Genomic DNA, 17,512 nt, shown 5'->3' with positions numbered 1-17,512 from the left:
GGGTGCACATGAGTGTTTCCTGATTGGTGCACATGCGTGTTTCCTGACAAGTGCACATGCATGCTTCCATATTAGTGCACATTGTGTTTCCAGATTGGCGCATGTGTGTTTACAGATTGGCGCAAAAGCATGGTTCCAGATTGACACACGTGTGTGTTTCCAGATTGGTGCACATGTGTGTTTCCTGATTGGTACACATTTGTGTTTCTGGATTGATGCACATGTGTGTGTGTCCAGATTGGTGCATGTGCATGTTCCTGATTGGTGCACATGTGTGTTTCCTGATGGTGTACAAGTGTGTTTCCGTATTGGTGCACATGCATGTTTCCAGGTTGGTGCACATCTGTATTTCTGGATTGGTGCACAAGCGTGTTTCCATATTGGTGTGCATGCGTGTTTCAAGATCGGTGCACATGTGTGTTCCCAAATTGGTGGACATGTGTATTTCCAGATTTTTGCACATGCTTGTTTCCATGTTGATGCACATGTATGTTTCTGGATTGGTGCAGATGCATGTCTCCAGATTGGTGCACATGTATGTCTCCAGATTGGTGCACATGTATGTTTCCAGATTGGGGCACGTGCATGTTTCCTGATTGGTATGCATGCATGTTTCCATATTGGCGCACGTTCATGTTGCCTGATTGGTGCACATGCGTATTTCCATTTTGGTGCACATGCATGTTTCCCGATTGGTGTACACATGTGTGTTTCTATATTGGTGGAAATATGTGTTTTTGGATTGGTGCACATGTGTGTATCTGGATTGGTGCACATGCGTGTATCTGGATTGGTGCACATGCGTGTTTCCAGATTGGTGCTTGTGCCTGTTGCCTGATTTGTGCACGTGCATCTTTCCATAATGGTACACATGTGTGGATCCGGATTGGTACACATGTGTGTTTCCAGATTGGTGTACATGTGCGTTTCTGGATTAGTGCACATGCATGTTTCCTGATTGGTGCAAATGCACGGTTCCAGATTGATGCACATGCGTGTTTCCTGTCTGATGCACATGCGTGTTTCCAGATTGGAGCACATTTCTGTTTCTGGATTGGTACACATGTATGTTTCCAGATTGGTGCACATGCGTGTTTCTGGATTGATTCATAGTTGTTTCCATATTGCTGCACATGCATGTTTCCTGATTGGTGCAAATGCACGGTTCCAGATTGATGCACATGTGTGTTTCTGGTTTGGTGCACATGTGTGTTTTTGGATTGGTTCACATACATGTTTCCTGATTGGTCCACGTGCATGTTGCCTGATTGTTGCACGTGCATGTTTCGAGATTGGTGCAAATGCACGTTTCCAGATTGTTGCACATGTGTGTTTCTGGATTGGTGCACATGTATGTTTCTGGATTGGTGCACATACATGTTTTCTGATTGGTGCACATGCGTGTTTCCATATTGGTGTACATGCATGTTTCCAGATTGGTGCACACATGTGTTTCTGGATTGATGCACATGTGTGTCTCTGGATTGGTGCACAAGTGTGTTTCCATATTGCTGCACATGCATGTTTCCTGCCTGATGCACATGCGTGTTTCCAGATTGGAGCACATTTCTGTTTCTGGATTGGTACACATGTATGTTTCCAGATTGGTGCACATGCGTGTTTCTGGATTGATTCACATGCATGTTTCCAGATTGGTGCACATGTGTGTTTCCAGATTAGTGCATGCGTGTGTTTCCAGATTGGTTCATATGTGTTTCCATATTGCTGCACATGCATGATTCCTGATTGGTGTACATGCCTGTTTCCTTACCAGATATCCCAACCCAATTACATCTCTATGACTCTATGGTATACATGTGTGTTTCTGGATTGTTGCACATGCATGTTTCCTGACTGGTGCACATGCATGCCTCCATATTCGTGCACGTGCATGTTTCCAGATTGGTGCACATGTGTGTTTCCTGACTGGTACATGTGTGTGTTTCCTGTTGGTGCACATGTATGTTTCCAGACTGGTGCACACGTGTTTCTGGATAGGTACTCAGGCATGTTTCCAGATTTTTGCACATGCATGTTTCCATATTTGTGCACATGTGTGTTTCCTGATTGGGTGCACATTTGTGTTTCTGGATTAGTGCACTTGCATGTTTCCTGATTGGTACACATGTGTGTTTCCAGATTGGTACACATGCATGATTCCAGTGTGGTGCATGTGCATGTTTCCGGATTGGTGCCCATGTGTGTTTCTATATTGGTGCACGTGCGTGTTTTCTGATTGGTGCACATGCGTGATTCCAGATTTGTGCACACGTATGTTTCCAGTTTAGTGTATGTGCGTGTTTCCGGATTGATGCCCATGTGTGTTTCTATATTGGTGCACATGCATGTTTCCAGATTGGTGCACATGCATGATTCCAGATTGTTGCATGTGGGTTTCCAGACTGGTACACATGTGTGTTTCCTGATTGGTGCATGTGTGTGATTCCAGGTTGGTGCATGTGTGTGTTCCCTGATTGGTGCAAATGTGTGTTTCCTAATTGGTGCACATGCGTGTTTCCAGATTGGTGCACATGCATGATTCCAGTGTGGTGCAGGTGCGTGTTTCCGGATTGGTGCCCATGTGTGTTTCTATATTGGTGCACATGTGTGTTTAGTGATTGGTGCACATGCGTGATTCCAGATTTGTGCACATATGTGTTTCCAGATTTTTGCACCTGCATGTTTCCATATTGGTGCACGTGCGTGTTGCCTGATTGGTGTACATGCATGTTTCCAGATTGGTGCACACATGTGAGTTCCTATATTTGTGCACACGTGTGTTTCCGGATTGGTACGCATGTGTGTTTCTGGATTGGTGCACATATGTGTTTCCGGATTGGTGCACATGCATGTCTCCAGGTTGGTGCACATGTGTATTTCCGGGTTAGTGCCCATGTGTGTTTCCTGACTGGTGCACATGTGTGTTTCTGGATTGGTGCGCATGTGTGTTTCCAGTTTGGAGCACATGTATATATTGGGATTAGTGCACATGCATGTCTCCAGGTTGGTGCACATGTGTGTTTCCATATTGGTGCACATATGTGTTTCTGGATTGCTGCACATATATGTTTTTGGATTGGTGCACATATGTGTTTCCTGATTGGTGCACATGCCTGTTTCCAGATTGGTGCACATTTGTATTTCTGGATTGGTGCACATGCGTGTTTCCTGACTGGTGCACATGCATGTTTCCAGATTGGTGCACATTTGTGTTTCTGGATTGGTGCACATGCGTGTTTCCAGATTGGTACACATGTGTGTTTCTGGATTGGTGCACTTGCGTGGTTCCTGATTGATGCACAGGCATGTTTCCAGATTGGTACACGTGTGTGTTTCCACATTGGTGCACATTTGTGTTTCTGGATTGGTGCACATGTGTGTTTCCTGACTGGTGCACATGCGTGTTTCCAGATTGGTGCACACTTGTGTTTCTGGATTGGTGCACATGCATGTTTCCAGACTGGTGCACATTTGTGTTTCTGGATTGGTGCACATGCGTGTTTCCTGATTGGTGCACATTTGTGTTTCTGGATTGATGCACATGCGTGTTTCCTGACTGGTGCACATGCATGTTTCCAGATTGGTGCACATTTGTGTTTCTGGATTGGTGCACATGCGTGTTTCCTGATTGGTGCACATTTGTGTTTCTGGATTGGTGCACATGCGTGTTTCCTGACTGGTGCACATGCGTGTTTCCTGATTGGTGCACATTTGTGTTTCTGGATTGATGCATGCGTGTGTTTCCAGATTGGTTCATGTATGTTTCCAGATTGGTGCACGTGTGTTTCTGGATTGGTACACAAGCATGTTTCCAGATTTTTGCACATGCATGTTTCCATATTTTTGCATATGTGTGTTTCCTGATTGGTGCACATGTGTGTTTCTGGATTGGTGCACATGTGTGTTTCCTGATTGATGCAATTGTGTGTTTCCAGATTGTGCACATGCATGTTTCCAAATTTGTGCACATGCATGTTTCCAGTTTGGTGCACGTGCGTATTTCCGGTTTGGTGCCCATGTGTGTTTCTATATTGGTGCACATCCGTGTTTTCTGATTGGTGCACATGCGTGATTCCAGATTCGTGCACATGTATGTTTCCAGTTTGGTGCACAAGCGTGTTTCCAGATTGGTGCCCATGTGTGTTTCTATATTGGCGCACATTTGTGTTTCTGGATTAGTGCACAAGCGTGTTTCCTGATTGGTGCACATGCATGTTTCCAGATTAGTGCACATGTATGTTTCCAGATTGTTGCATGTGGGTTTCCAGATTGGTACACATGTGTCTTTCCAGATTGGTGCATGTGTGTGTTTCCAGGTTTGTGCATGTGTGTGTTTCCTGATTGGTGCACATGCGTGTTTCCAGATTGGTGCACATGTATGTTTCCGGTTTGGTGCACGTGTGTGTTTCTGGATTGGTGCCCATGTGTGTTTCTATATTAGTGCACATGCGTGTTTTCTGATTGGTGCACATGCGTGATTCCAGATTTGTGCACTTGTGTGTTACCAGATTTTTGCACCTGAATGTTTCCATATTGATGCATATGCATGTTTCCAGATTGGTGCACACATGTGTGTTTCTATATTCATGCACACGTTTGTTTCCGGATTGGTGCGCATGTGTTCCTGGATTGGTGCACATGCGTGTTTCCATATTGATGCACTTGTGTCTTTCTGGATCGGTGCACATGCATGTCTTCAGGTTGGTGCACATGTGTGTTTCTGGGTTGGTGCACGTCCATATTTCCTGACTGTTGCGCATGTGTATTTCCAGATTGGAGCACATGTGTGTATCTGAATTAGTGCACATGGAAGTCTCCAGATTGGTGCACATGCGTGTTTCCTGACTGGTGCCCATGTGTGATTCCATATTGGTGCACATGCATGTCTCCGTGTTGGTGCACATGTGTGTTTCCATATTGGTGCACATGTGTGTGTTTCCAGGTTGGTGCACAAGTGTGTTTCCGGTTTGGTGCTCATGCATGTTTCTGGATTGGTGCACAAGTGTGTTTCCTGATTGGTGCACATGTATGTTTCCTGTCTGGTGCATATGTATGTTTCCATATTAGTGCACATGCATGTTTCCAGATTGGGGCACATATGCATTTCAGGATTAGTGCACATGCATGCTTCCTGATTGGTACACATTGTGTTTCTGGATTGGTGCACATGTGTAATTCCAGATTGGTGCACATGTATGTTTCCGGTTTGGTGCACGTGTGTGTTTCTGGATTGGTACCCATGTGTGTTTCTATATTAGTGCACATGCGTGTTTTCTGATTGGTGCACATGCGAGATTCCAGATTTGTGCACTTGTGTGTTTCCAGATTTTTGCACCAGAATGTTTCCATATCGTGCACGTGCGTGTTGCCTGATTGATGCACATGCTTGTTTCCAGATTGGTGTACACATGTGTGTTTCTATATTCACGCACACGTATGTTTCCGGATTGGTGCGCATGTGTGTTTCTGGATTGGTGCACATGTGTGTTTCCGGATCGGTGCGCATGTGTGTTTCCAGTTTGGAGCACATGTATGTATCGGGATTAGTGCACAGGCATGTCTCCAGGTTGGTGCACATGTGTGTTTCTGAGTTGGTGCACATGCGCGTTTCCTGACTGGTGCGCATGTGTGTTTCCATATTGCTGCACATGCATGTCTCCAGGTTGGTGCACATGTATGTTTCCATATTGGTGCACATATGTGTTTCTGGATTGCTGCACATATATGTTTTTGGATTGGTGCACATATGTGTTTCCTGATTGGTGCACATGCCTGTTTCCAGATTTTTGCACATGCATGTTTCCATATTTTTGCATATGTGTGTTTCCTGATTGGTGCACATGTGTGTTTCTGGATTGGTGCACATGTGTGTTTCCTGATTGATGCAATTGTGTGTTTCCAGATTGTGCACATGCATGTTTCCAAATTTGTGAACATGCATGTTTCCGGTTTGGTGCCCATGTGTGTTTCTATATTGGTGCACATCCGTGTTTTCTGATTGGTGCACATGCGTGATTCCAGATTCGTGCACATGTATGTTTCCAGTTTGGTGCACAAGCGTGTTTCCAGATTGGTGCCCATGTGTGTTTCTATATTGGCGCGCATTTGTGTTTCTGGATTAGTGCACAAGCGTGTTTCCTGATTGGTGCACATGCATGTTTCCAGATTAGTGCACATGTATGTTTCCAGATTGTTGCATGTGGGTTTCCAGATTGGTACACATGTGTCTTTCCAGATTGGTGCATGTGTGTGTTTCCAGGTTTGTGCATGTGTGTGTTTCCTGATTGGTGCACATGCGTGTTTCCAGATTGGTGCACATGTATGTTTCCGGTTTGGTGCACGTGTGTGTTTCTGGATTGGTGCCCATGTGTGTTTCTATATTAGTGCACATGCGTGTTTTCTGATTGGTGCACATGCGTGATTCCAGATTTGTGCACTTGTGTGTTACCAGATTTTTGCACCTGAATGTTTCCATATTGATGCATATGCATGTTTCCAGATTGGTGCACACATGTGTGTTTCTATATTCATGCACACGTTTGTTTCCGGATTGGTGCGCATGTGTTCCTGGATTGGTGCACATGCGTGTTTCCATATTGATGCACTTGTGTCTTTCTGGATCGGTGCACATGCATGTCTTCAGGTTGGTGCACATGTGTGTTTCTGGGTTGGTGCACGTCCATATTTCCTGACTGTTGCGCATGTGTATTTCCAGATTGGAGCACATGTGTGTATCTGAATTAGTGCACATGGAAGTCTCCAGATTGGTGCACATGCGTGTTTCCTGACTGGTGCCCATGTGTGATTCCATATTGGTGCACATGCATGTCTCCGTGTTGGTGCACATGTGTGTTTCCATATTGGTGCACATGTGTGTGTTTCCAGGTTGGTGCACAAGTGTGTTTCCGGTTTGGTGCTCATGCATGTTTCTGGATTGGTGCACAAGTGTGTTTCCTGATTGGTGCACATGTATGTTTCCTGTCTGGTGCATATGTATGTTTCCATATTAGTGCACATGCATGTTTCCAGATTGGGGCACATATGCATTTCAGGATTAGTGCACATGCATGCTTCCTGATTGGTACACATTGTGTTTCTGGATTGGTGCACATGTGTAATTCCAGATTGGTGCACATGTATGTTTCCGGTTTGGTGCACGTGTGTGTTTCTGGATTGGTACCCATGTGTGTTTCTATATTAGTGCACATGCGTGTTTTCTGATTGGTGCACATGCGAGATTCCAGATTTGTGCACTTGTGTGTTTCCAGATTTTTGCACATGCATGTTTCCATATTTGTGCACATGTGTGTTTCCTGATTGGGTGCACATTTGTGTTTCTGGATTAGTGCACTTGCATGTTTCCTGATTGGTACACATGTGTGTTTCCAGATTGGTACACATGCATGATTCCAGTGTGGTGCATGTGCATGTTTCCGGATTGGTGCCCATGTGTGTTTCTATATTGGTGCACGTGCGTGTTTTCTGATTGGTGCACATGCGTGATTCCAGATTTGTGCACACGTATGTTTCCAGTTTAGTGTATGTGCGTGTTTCCGGATTGATGCCCATGTGTGTTTCTATATTGGTGCACATGCATGTTTCCAGATTGGTGCACATGCATGATTCCAGATTGTTGCATGTGGGTTTCCAGACTGGTACACATGTGTGTTTCCTGATTGGTGCATGTGTGTGATTCCAGGTTGGTGCATGTGTGTGTTCCCTGATTGGTGCAAATGTGTGTTTCCTAATTGGTGCACATGCGTGTTTCCAGATTGGTGCACATGCATGATTCCAGTGTGGTGCAGGTGCGTGTTTCCGGATTGGTGCCCATGTGTGTTTCTATATTGGTGCACATGTGTGTTTAGTGATTGGTGCACATGCGTGATTCCAGATTTGTGCACATATGTGTTTCCAGATTTTTGCACCTGCATGTTTCCATATTGGTGCACGTGCGTGTTGCCTGATTGGTGTACATGCATGTTTCCAGATTGGTGCACACATGTGAGTTCCTATATTTGTGCACACGTGTGTTTCCGGATTGGTACGCATGTGTGTTTCTGGATTGGTGCACATATGTGTTTCCGGATTGGTGCACATGCATGTCTCCAGGTTGGTGCACATGTGTATTTCCGGGTTAGTGCCCATGTGTGTTTCCTGACTGGTGCACATGTGTGTTTCTGGATTGGTGCGCATGTGTGTTTCCAGTTTGGAGCACATGTATATATTGGGATTAGTGCACATGCATGTCTCCAGGTTGGTGCACATGTGTGTTTCCATATTGGTGCACATATGTGTTTCTGGATTGCTGCACATATATGTTTTTGGATTGGTGCACATATGTGTTTCCTGATTGGTGCACATGCCTGTTTCCAGATTGGTGCACATTTGTATTTCTGGATTGGTGCACATGCGTGTTTCCTGACTGGTGCACATGCATGTTTCCAGATTGGTGCACATTTGTGTTTCTGGATTGGTGCACATGCGTGTTTCCAGATTGGTACACATGTGTGTTTCTGGATTGGTGCACTTGCGTGGTTCCTGATTGATGCACAGGCATGTTTCCAGATTGGTACACGTGTGTGTTTCCACATTGGTGCACATTTGTGTTTCTGGATTGGTGCACATGTGTGTTTCCTGACTGGTGCACATGCGTGTTTCCAGATTGGTGCACACTTGTGTTTCTGGATTGGTGCACATGCATGTTTCCAGACTGGTGCACATTTGTGTTTCTGGATTGGTGCACATGCGTGTTTCCTGATTGGTGCACATTTGTGTTTCTGGATTGATGCACATGCGTGTTTCCTGACTGGTGCACATGCATGTTTCCAGATTGGTGCACATTTGTGTTTCTGGATTGGTGCACATGCGTGTTTCCTGATTGGTGCACATTTGTGTTTCTGGATTGGTGCACATGCGTGTTTCCTGACTGGTGCACATGCGTGTTTCCTGATTGGTGCACATTTGTGTTTCTGGATTGATGCATGCGTGTGTTTCCAGATTGGTTCATGTATGTTTCCAGATTGGTGCACGTGTGTTTCTGGATTGGTACACAAGCATGTTTCCAGATTTTTGCACATGCATGTTTCCATATTTTTGCATATGTGTGTTTCCTGATTGGTGCACATGTGTGTTTCTGGATTGGTGCACATGTGTGTTTCCTGATTGATGCAATTGTGTGTTTCCAGATTGTGCACATGCATGTTTCCAAATTTGTGCACATGCATGTTTCCAGTTTGGTGCACGTGCGTATTTCCGGTTTGGTGCCCATGTGTGTTTCTATATTGGTGCACATCCGTGTTTTCTGATTGGTGCACATGCGTGATTCCAGATTCGTGCACATGTATGTTTCCAGTTTGGTGCACAAGTGTGTTTCCAGATTGGTGCCCATGTGTGTTTCTATATTGGCGCACATTTGTGTTTCTGGATTAGTGCACAAGCGTGTTTCCTGATTGGTGCACATGCATGTTTCCAGATTAGTGCACATGTATGTTTCCAGATTGTTGCATGTGGGTTTCCAGATTGGTACACATGTGTCTTTCCAGATTGGTGCATGTGTGTGTTTCCAGGTTTGTGCATGTGTGTGTTTCCTGATTGGTGCACATGCGTGTTTCCAGATTGGTGCACATGTATGTTTCCGGTTTGGTGCACGTGTGTGTTTCTGGATTGGTGCCCATGTGTGTTTCTATATTAGTGCACATGCGTGTTTTCTGATTGGTGCACATGCGTGATTCCAGATTTGTGCACTTGTGTGTTACCAGATTTTTGCACCTGAATGTTTCCATATTGATGCATATGCATGTTTCCAGATTGGTGCACACATGTGTGTTTCTATATTCATGCACACGTTTGTTTCCGGATTGGTGCGCATGTGTTCCTGGATTGGTGCACATGCGTGTTTCCATATTGATGCACTTGTGTCTTTCTGGATCGGTGCACATGCATGTCTTCAGGTTGGTGCACATGTGTGTTTCTGGGTTGGTGCACGTCCATATTTCCTGACTGTTGCGCATGTGTATTTCCAGATTGGAGCACATGTGTGTATCTGAATTAGTGCACATGGAAGTCTCCAGATTGGTGCACATGCGTGTTTCCTGACTGGTGCCCATGTGTGATTCCATATTGGTGCACATGCATGTCTCCGTGTTGGTGCACATGTGTGTTTCCATATTGGTGCACATGTGTGTGTTTCCAGGTTGGTGCACAAGTGTGTTTCCGGTTTGGTGCTCATGCATGTTTCTGGATTGGTGCACAAGTGTGTTTCCTGATTGGTGCACATGTATGTTTCCTGTCTGGTGCATATGTATGTTTCCATATTAGTGCACATGCATGTTTCCAGATTGGGGCACATATGCATTTCAGGATTAGTGCACATGCATGCTTCCTGATTGGTACACATTGTGTTTCTGGATTGGTGCACATGTGTAATTCCAGATTGGTGCACATGTATGTTTCCGGTTTGGTGCACGTGTGTGTTTCTGGATTGGTACCCATGTGTGTTTCTATATTAGTGCACATGCGTGTTTTCTGATTGGTGCACATGCGAGATTCCAGATTTGTGCACTTGTGTGTTTCCAGATTTTTGCACCAGAATGTTTCCATATCGTGCACGTGCGTGTTGCCTGATTGATGCACATGCTTGTTTCCAGATTGGTGTACACATGTGTGTTTCTATATTCACGCACACGTATGTTTCCGGATTGGTGCGCATGTGTGTTTCTGGATTGGTGCACATGTGTGTTTCCGGATCGGTGCGCATGTGTGTTTCCAGTTTGGAGCACATGTATGTATCGGGATTAGTGCACAGGCATGTCTCCAGGTTGGTGCACATGTGTGTTTCTGAGTTGGTGCACATGCGCGTTTCCTGACTGGTGCGCATGTGTGTTTCCATATTGCTGCACATGCATGTCTCCAGGTTGGTGCACATGTATGTTTCCATATTGGTGCACATATGTGTTTCTGGATTGCTGCACATATATGTTTTTGGATTGGTGCACATATGTGTTTCCTGATTGGTGCACATGCCTGTTTCCAGATTTTTGCACATGCATGTTTCCATATTTTTGCATATGTGTGTTTCCTGATTGGTGCACATGTGTGTTTCTGGATTGGTGCACATGTGTGTTTCCTGATTGATGCAATTGTGTGTTTCCAGATTGTGCACATGCATGTTTCCAAATTTGTGCACATGCATGTTTCCGGTTTGGTGCCCATGTGTGTTTCTATATTGGTGCACATCCGTGTTTTCTGATTGGTGCACATGCGTGATTCCAGATTCGTGCACATGTATGTTTCCAGTTTGGTGCACAAGCGTGTTTCCAGATTGGTGCCCATGTGTGTTTCTATATTGGCGCACATTTGTGTTTCTGGATTAGTGCACAAGCGTGTTTCCTGATTGGTGCACATGCATGTTTCCAGATTAGTGCACATGTATGTTTCCAGATTGTTGCATGTGGGTTTCCAGATTGGTACACATGTGTCTTTCCAGATTGGTGCATGTGTGTGTTTCCAGGTTTGTGCATGTGTGTGTTTCCTGATTGGTGCACATGCGTGTTTCCAGGTTGGTGCACATGTATGTTTCCGGTTTGGTGCACGTGTGTGTTTCTGGATTGGTGCCCATGTGTGTTTCTATATTAGTGCACATGCGTGTTTTCTGATTGGTGCACATGCGTGATTCCAGATTTGTGCACTTGTGTGTTACCAGATTTTTGCACCTGAATGTTTCCATATTGATGCATATGCATGTTTCCAGATTGGTGCACACATGTGTGTTTCTATATTCATGCACACGTTTGTTTCCGGATTGGTGCGCATGTGTTCCTGGATTGGTGCACATGCGTGTTTCCATATTGATGCACTTGTGTCTTTCTGGATCGGTGCACATGCATGTCTTCAGGTTGGTGCACATGTGTGTTTCTGGGTTGGTGCACGTCCATATTTCCTGACTGTTGCGCATGTGTATTTCCAGATTGGAGCACATGTGTGTATCTGAATTAGTGCACATGGAAGTCTCCAGATTGGTGCACATGCGTGTTTCCTGACTGGTGCCCATGTGTGATTCCATATTGGTGCACATGCATGTCTCCGTGTTGGTGCACATGTGTGTTTCCATATTGGTGCACATGTGTGTGTTTCCAGGTTGGTGCACAAGTGTGTTTCCGGTTTGGTGCTCATGCATGTTTCTGGATTGGTGCACAAGTGTGTTTCCTGATTGGTGCACATGTATGTTTCCTGTCTGGTGCATATGTATGTTTCCATATTAGTGCACATGCATGTTTCCAGATTGGGGCACATATGCATTTCAGGATTAGTGCACATGCATGCTTCCTGATTGGTACACATTGTGTTTCTGGATTGGTGCACATGTGTAATTCCAGATTGGTGCACATGTATGTTTCTGGTTTGGTGCACGTGTGTGTTTCTGGATTGGTACCCATGTGTGTTTCTATATTAGTGCACATGCGTGTTTTCTGATTGGTGCACATGCGAGATTCCAGATTTGTGCACTTGTGTGTTTCCAGATTTTTGCACCAGAATGTTTCCATATCGTGCACGTGCGTGTTGCCTGATTGATGCACATGCTTGTTTCCAGCTTGATGTACACATGTGTGTTTCTATATTCACGCACACGTATGTTTCCGGATTGGTGCGCATGTGTGTTTCTGGATTGGTGCACATGTGTGTTTCTGGATTGGTGCGCATGTGTGTTTCCAGTTTGGAGCACATGTATGTATCGGGATTAGTGCACAGGCATGTCTCCAGGTTGGTGCACATGTGTGTTTCTGAGTTGGTGCACATGCGCGTTTCCTGACTGGTGCGCATGTGTGTTTCCATATTGCTGCACATGCATGTCTCCAGGTTGGTGCACATGTATGTTTCCATATTGGTGCACATATGTGTTTCTGGATTGCTGCACATATATGTTTTTGGATTGGTGCACATATGTGTTTCCTGATTGGTGCACATGCCTGTTTCCAGATTGGTGCACATTTGTATTTCTGGATTGGTGCACATGCATGTTTCCTGACTGGTGCAAATTTGTGTTTCTGGATTGGTGCACATGCATGTTTCCTGACTGGTGCACATTTGTGTTTCTGGATTGGTGCACATGCGTGTTTCCTGACTGGTGCACATGCATGTTTCCAGATTGGTGCACATTTGTATTTCTGGATTGGTGCACATGCATGTTTCCTGACTGGCGCACATTTGTGTTTCTGGATTGGTGCACATGCGTGTTTCCTGACTGGTGCACATGCATGTTTCCAGATTGGTGCACATTTGTTTTTCTGGATTGGTGCACATGCATGTTTCCAGATTGGTACACATGTGTGTTTCTGGATTGGTGCACTTGCGTGGTTCCTGATTGATGCACATGCATGTTTCCAGATTGGTGCACATTTGTGTTTCTGGATTGGTGCACATGCGTGTTTCCTGACTGGTGCACATGCATGTTTCCAGATTAGTGCACATGTATGTTTCCAGATTGTTGCATGTGGGTTTCCAGATTGGTACACATGTGTCTTTCCAGATTGGTGCATGTGTGTGTTTCCAGGTTTGTGCATGTGTGTGTTTCCTGATTGGTGCACATGCGTGTTTCCAGATTGGTGCACATGTATGTTTCCGGTTTGGTGCACGTGTGTGATTCTGGATTGGTGCCCATGTGTGTTTCTATATTAGTGCACATGCGTGTTTTCTGATTGGTGCACATGCGTGATTCCAGATTTGTGCACTTGTGTGTTACCAGATGTTTGCACCTGAATGTTTCCATATTGATGCATATGCATGTTTCCAGATTGGTGCACACATGTGTGTTTCTATATTCATGCACACGTTTGTTTCCGGATTGGTGCGCATGTGTTCCTGGATTGGTGCACATACGTGTTTCCATATTGATGCACTTGTGTCTTTCTGGATCGGTGCACATGCATGTCTTCAGGTTGGTGCACATGTGTGTTTCTGGGTTGGTGCACGTCCATATTTCCTGACTGTTGCGCATGTATGTTTCCAGGTTGGAGCACATGTGTGTATCTGAATTAGTGCACATGGAAGTCTCCAGATTGGTGCACATGCGTGTTTCCTGACTGGTGCCCATGTGTGATTCCATATTGGTGCATATGCATGTCTCCGTGTTGGTGCACATGTGTGTTTCCATATTGGTGCACATGTGTGTTTCCAGGTTGGTGCACAAGTGTGTTTCCGGATTGGTGCTCATGCATGTTTCTGGATTGGTGCACAAATGTGTTTCCTGATTGGTGCACATGTATGTTTCCTGTCTGGTGCACATGTATGTTTCCAGATTGGTGCACATGTGTGTTTCCATATTAGTGCACATGCATGTTTCCAGATTGGGGCACATATGCATTTCAGGATTAGTGCACATGCATGCTTCCTGATTGGTACACATTGTGTTTCTGGATTGGTGCACATGTGTAATTCCAGATTGGTGCACACGCATGTTTCTGGATTGATGCCCATGCATGTTTCCAGATTGGTGTACATGTGTGTTTCTGGATTGGTGCACATGCGTATGTCTGGATTGGTGCACATGCATGTTTCCTGATTGGTGCACATGTGTGTTTCCGGATTAGTGCACATGCATGTCTCCTGCCTGGTGCACATGCATGTTTCCAGATTGGTGCACATATGTGTTTCTGGATTGGTGCACATGCATGTTTCTTGACTGGTGCACATGTGTGTTTCATATTGGTGCACATGCATGTTTCCAGATTGGTGCACATGTGGATTTTCAGATTGCTGCACATGCATGTTTCCTGACTAGTGCACATGTGTGTTTCCATATTGGTGCACATGCATGTTTTCAGATTGTTGCACATATACATTTCTAGATTTATACACAATCATGTTTCTGCATTGGTGCATGTGTGCAGTTAAGTTTCAGCAGATGACAATTATTTACTGAAAGAGAAAATGATTACGGACCAACCAGGAAACAGTATGAGATTGGAACTGATATGTAGCTCTTCCAGGGTGGGGTCCAGGTGTGCTGGGCTGAATTGCCTCTTCTACAGTCTTTCTACATCATTTGATTAATGTCTTCTTCATTTATGTGAAATGGGGATGGGGAACTATAGCCAATACTGAGGAGGGCTGCCACTAATGACAGAATCGAGGCCATGCATAAACATGCAGAATCATGCAGGTAATTGACAGGTGAAGTTTGACACAGATCATCATGAGGTCATGCATTTTGTCAGAAGAATGATTTGCTTGGAAGGTGTAAGCTTTTATGAGGCAGGATTCAGTTGATTGGGCTCGTACCCTCGGGAGATCAGAAGAATGACAGGATACCCTATTGTAAGATTTAAGATTCTGAAGGAGTTTGACAGGGGTGGGGGGGTAGTTGCAAAGAGGTTGTCTCCCCTTGGGGAGAGCATAGGATCAGGGGACAGATGCTCAGTTTAAGGGATTGCCCATTTAAGACAGAGATGAGAATGAACTTCTTCCCTCAGAGGATAATGAGTGTGTGGCATTCTTTACCACATAGTGCTATCAAGGCTGGGCCATTGAAAGTATATTCAAGGCTGAGAGAGACAGGTTCATAATCAGTGATGGAATCGAGGGCCACGGGCAAAGGACAGGGAAAGTAGAACTGAGGATTGTCAATCAAATCATCCCTGACCTTCTTGAACTATGGAGCACATTCAAGGGACCAAGTGGTCTGTCCTGTGGAAGTGAGCAGACGCTGCCAGAACTATCCATCAGATGAAATGAATTGATGGGATTCCAACACGTGGCCAGTTTGAGGTGAAATGCATCTCTCGGCTGTTTTGGTGGAGGTTTAAATAGTGTGGAGAGTAGGCAGAGGAAGGGTTTTGGACAGGCATGTTGGATTTGATGGTACCATTTCAGAGTTTCTAAGGAATAGCACTGCCTGTGCGAGGTGTGTAAATAATTATGTTTTGTGTTGTGGAAACAGGTCCCTTCCAGATTGTGAATGATGCTCAGCACAACGGAGCTGCCGACCGGAGATTATGAATACTTGTGCGAGAAGGAAAGCGTCAATTCATTCGGAGCAGCACTGATGCCCAGCTTCTACCTGATCGTTTTAATGCTCAGTCTCATTGGAAACGGATTGGTTTTACTGGTGCTTGTGAAATATGAATATCTAAAAAGCATTACAAATATATTCATTCTTAACCTTGCCATTTCAGATTTGCTTTCTGCTATTTGCCTCCCTTTCTGGGTGGTCCATCATTTAAAGGGATGGATCTTTGGAGTGACCATGTGCAAGTTAATGAGTGGTGTGTTTTACATCGGGTTTTACAGTGGCATCATGTTCCTGACACTGATGACAATTGACCGGTACCTCGCAGTTGTTCATGCTGTCTCTGCTGCAAGATCTAGAAAAGTTCGCTATGCAACAGTCACAAGTGTGATCGTTTGGCTGACCAGTACATTAGCAACCATCCCTGATTTTATCTTTGTTGACTTAGATGAGGAATACGACAGAGAAACCTGCGACAATATTTACCCCCAGGATACAGCTGTTCCTTGGAAACTGTTGAGATTTTATCAACAAAATATAGTGTTCTTTGTCCTTCCGTTTATTATCATAGTGTACTGCTATGTTAGGATAATTCAGACATTGATAAAGTGCAGAACAGTCCAGAAACACAGGACACTGCGAGTTATATTCACCATTGTGGTGGTGTTCTTCTTCTGTTGGGCACCTTACAACGTGGTGATCTTCTTAAGATCCCTGGAGGAGCTTCAGATCCTGCAGTTTGAGGACTGTTATTTGGAAAGTCAACTGGATTACGCCCACACCATCTCCTACACCGTGGCTTATTTTCACTGTTGTCTCAATCCCATTTTTTACGCCTTTGTTGGAGAAAAGTTTAGAAGACACTTGATTCACTTTTGTGACCATTATTTGCCGTGTGGTCTGCTGTTTCACCAGCGGCAATTTGTCACCAGGAATGTCCACATGGAATATTCTGATGGTTCCATGGGTAACGATACAACAAATAACTGGTAGTCTGACGCTTCTGACAGAATGCATGTTTGAGGAAATTTGTATTCTTTTTGTTCAACTTAAATATTCCAATCTTTTTAATGTACTGTAATCAAGACAGATCAATTGTAATAAGAGTAACAGCAAAAAATTACAATTTTCATTTTACAAACATTACAACATTTTTACAAGGATTTAGAAACATCTGTGTGTAGTTTTATTTCTAGCCCCGATTCTTAGCACAAATTTAGTTAACAATTGTTCATAATTTACTTCCTAAAACAACTTTGCTTCTCAAAGCTTGTGTTTTTTTTTGTTTCCATATTTCATGGTTGGATAACTGTTTTAATTGATTAAACTAAGTTTGCTTACGTTGAAAATATTACATTCAGAAAATGACATAAATAAAAATCTTATTGTGCTTGTTACTCAACTACTGTGCAGTCTAATATTGGATTACAGAATAATTTGTCAGACATAGAACTAATGTAAGCCCCATGGTAAAGAGCTTGCACATAGCAACAGGGAGTGGCTGAAATA

General features: G+C 44.3%; 1 protein-coding gene across 3 annotated transcripts in view; it reads left to right on the top strand.

Annotated features, from left to right (window-relative positions):
- LOC132832212 (C-C chemokine receptor type 3-like) overlaps positions 1-17,190 on the top strand; it is a 47,907-nt gene extending 30,717 nt beyond the window's left edge. For all 3 annotated transcript variants that reach the window (XM_060850003.1, XM_060850001.1, XM_060850002.1), the window contains exon 3: positions 15,935-17,190. In XM_060850003.1, the coding sequence (XP_060705986.1) occupies positions 15,953-16,996 (1,044 nt within the window). In that variant the 5' untranslated portion in view covers positions 15,935-15,952 and the 3' untranslated portion in view covers positions 16,997-17,190. The remainder of the gene's footprint in view (positions 1-15,934) is intronic.
- Positions 17,191-17,512: the final 322 nt, after the last annotated feature.

This window comes from Hemiscyllium ocellatum, chromosome 34, assembly GCF_020745735.1.
Source record: "Hemiscyllium ocellatum isolate sHemOce1 chromosome 34, sHemOce1.pat.X.cur, whole genome shotgun sequence".
NCBI classification, from domain to species: Eukaryota; Metazoa; Chordata; class Chondrichthyes; order Orectolobiformes; family Hemiscylliidae; genus Hemiscyllium; species Hemiscyllium ocellatum.
Note: the sequence above shows the minus strand (reverse complement) of the source record. Positions and strands in the feature narration are given on the sequence as shown.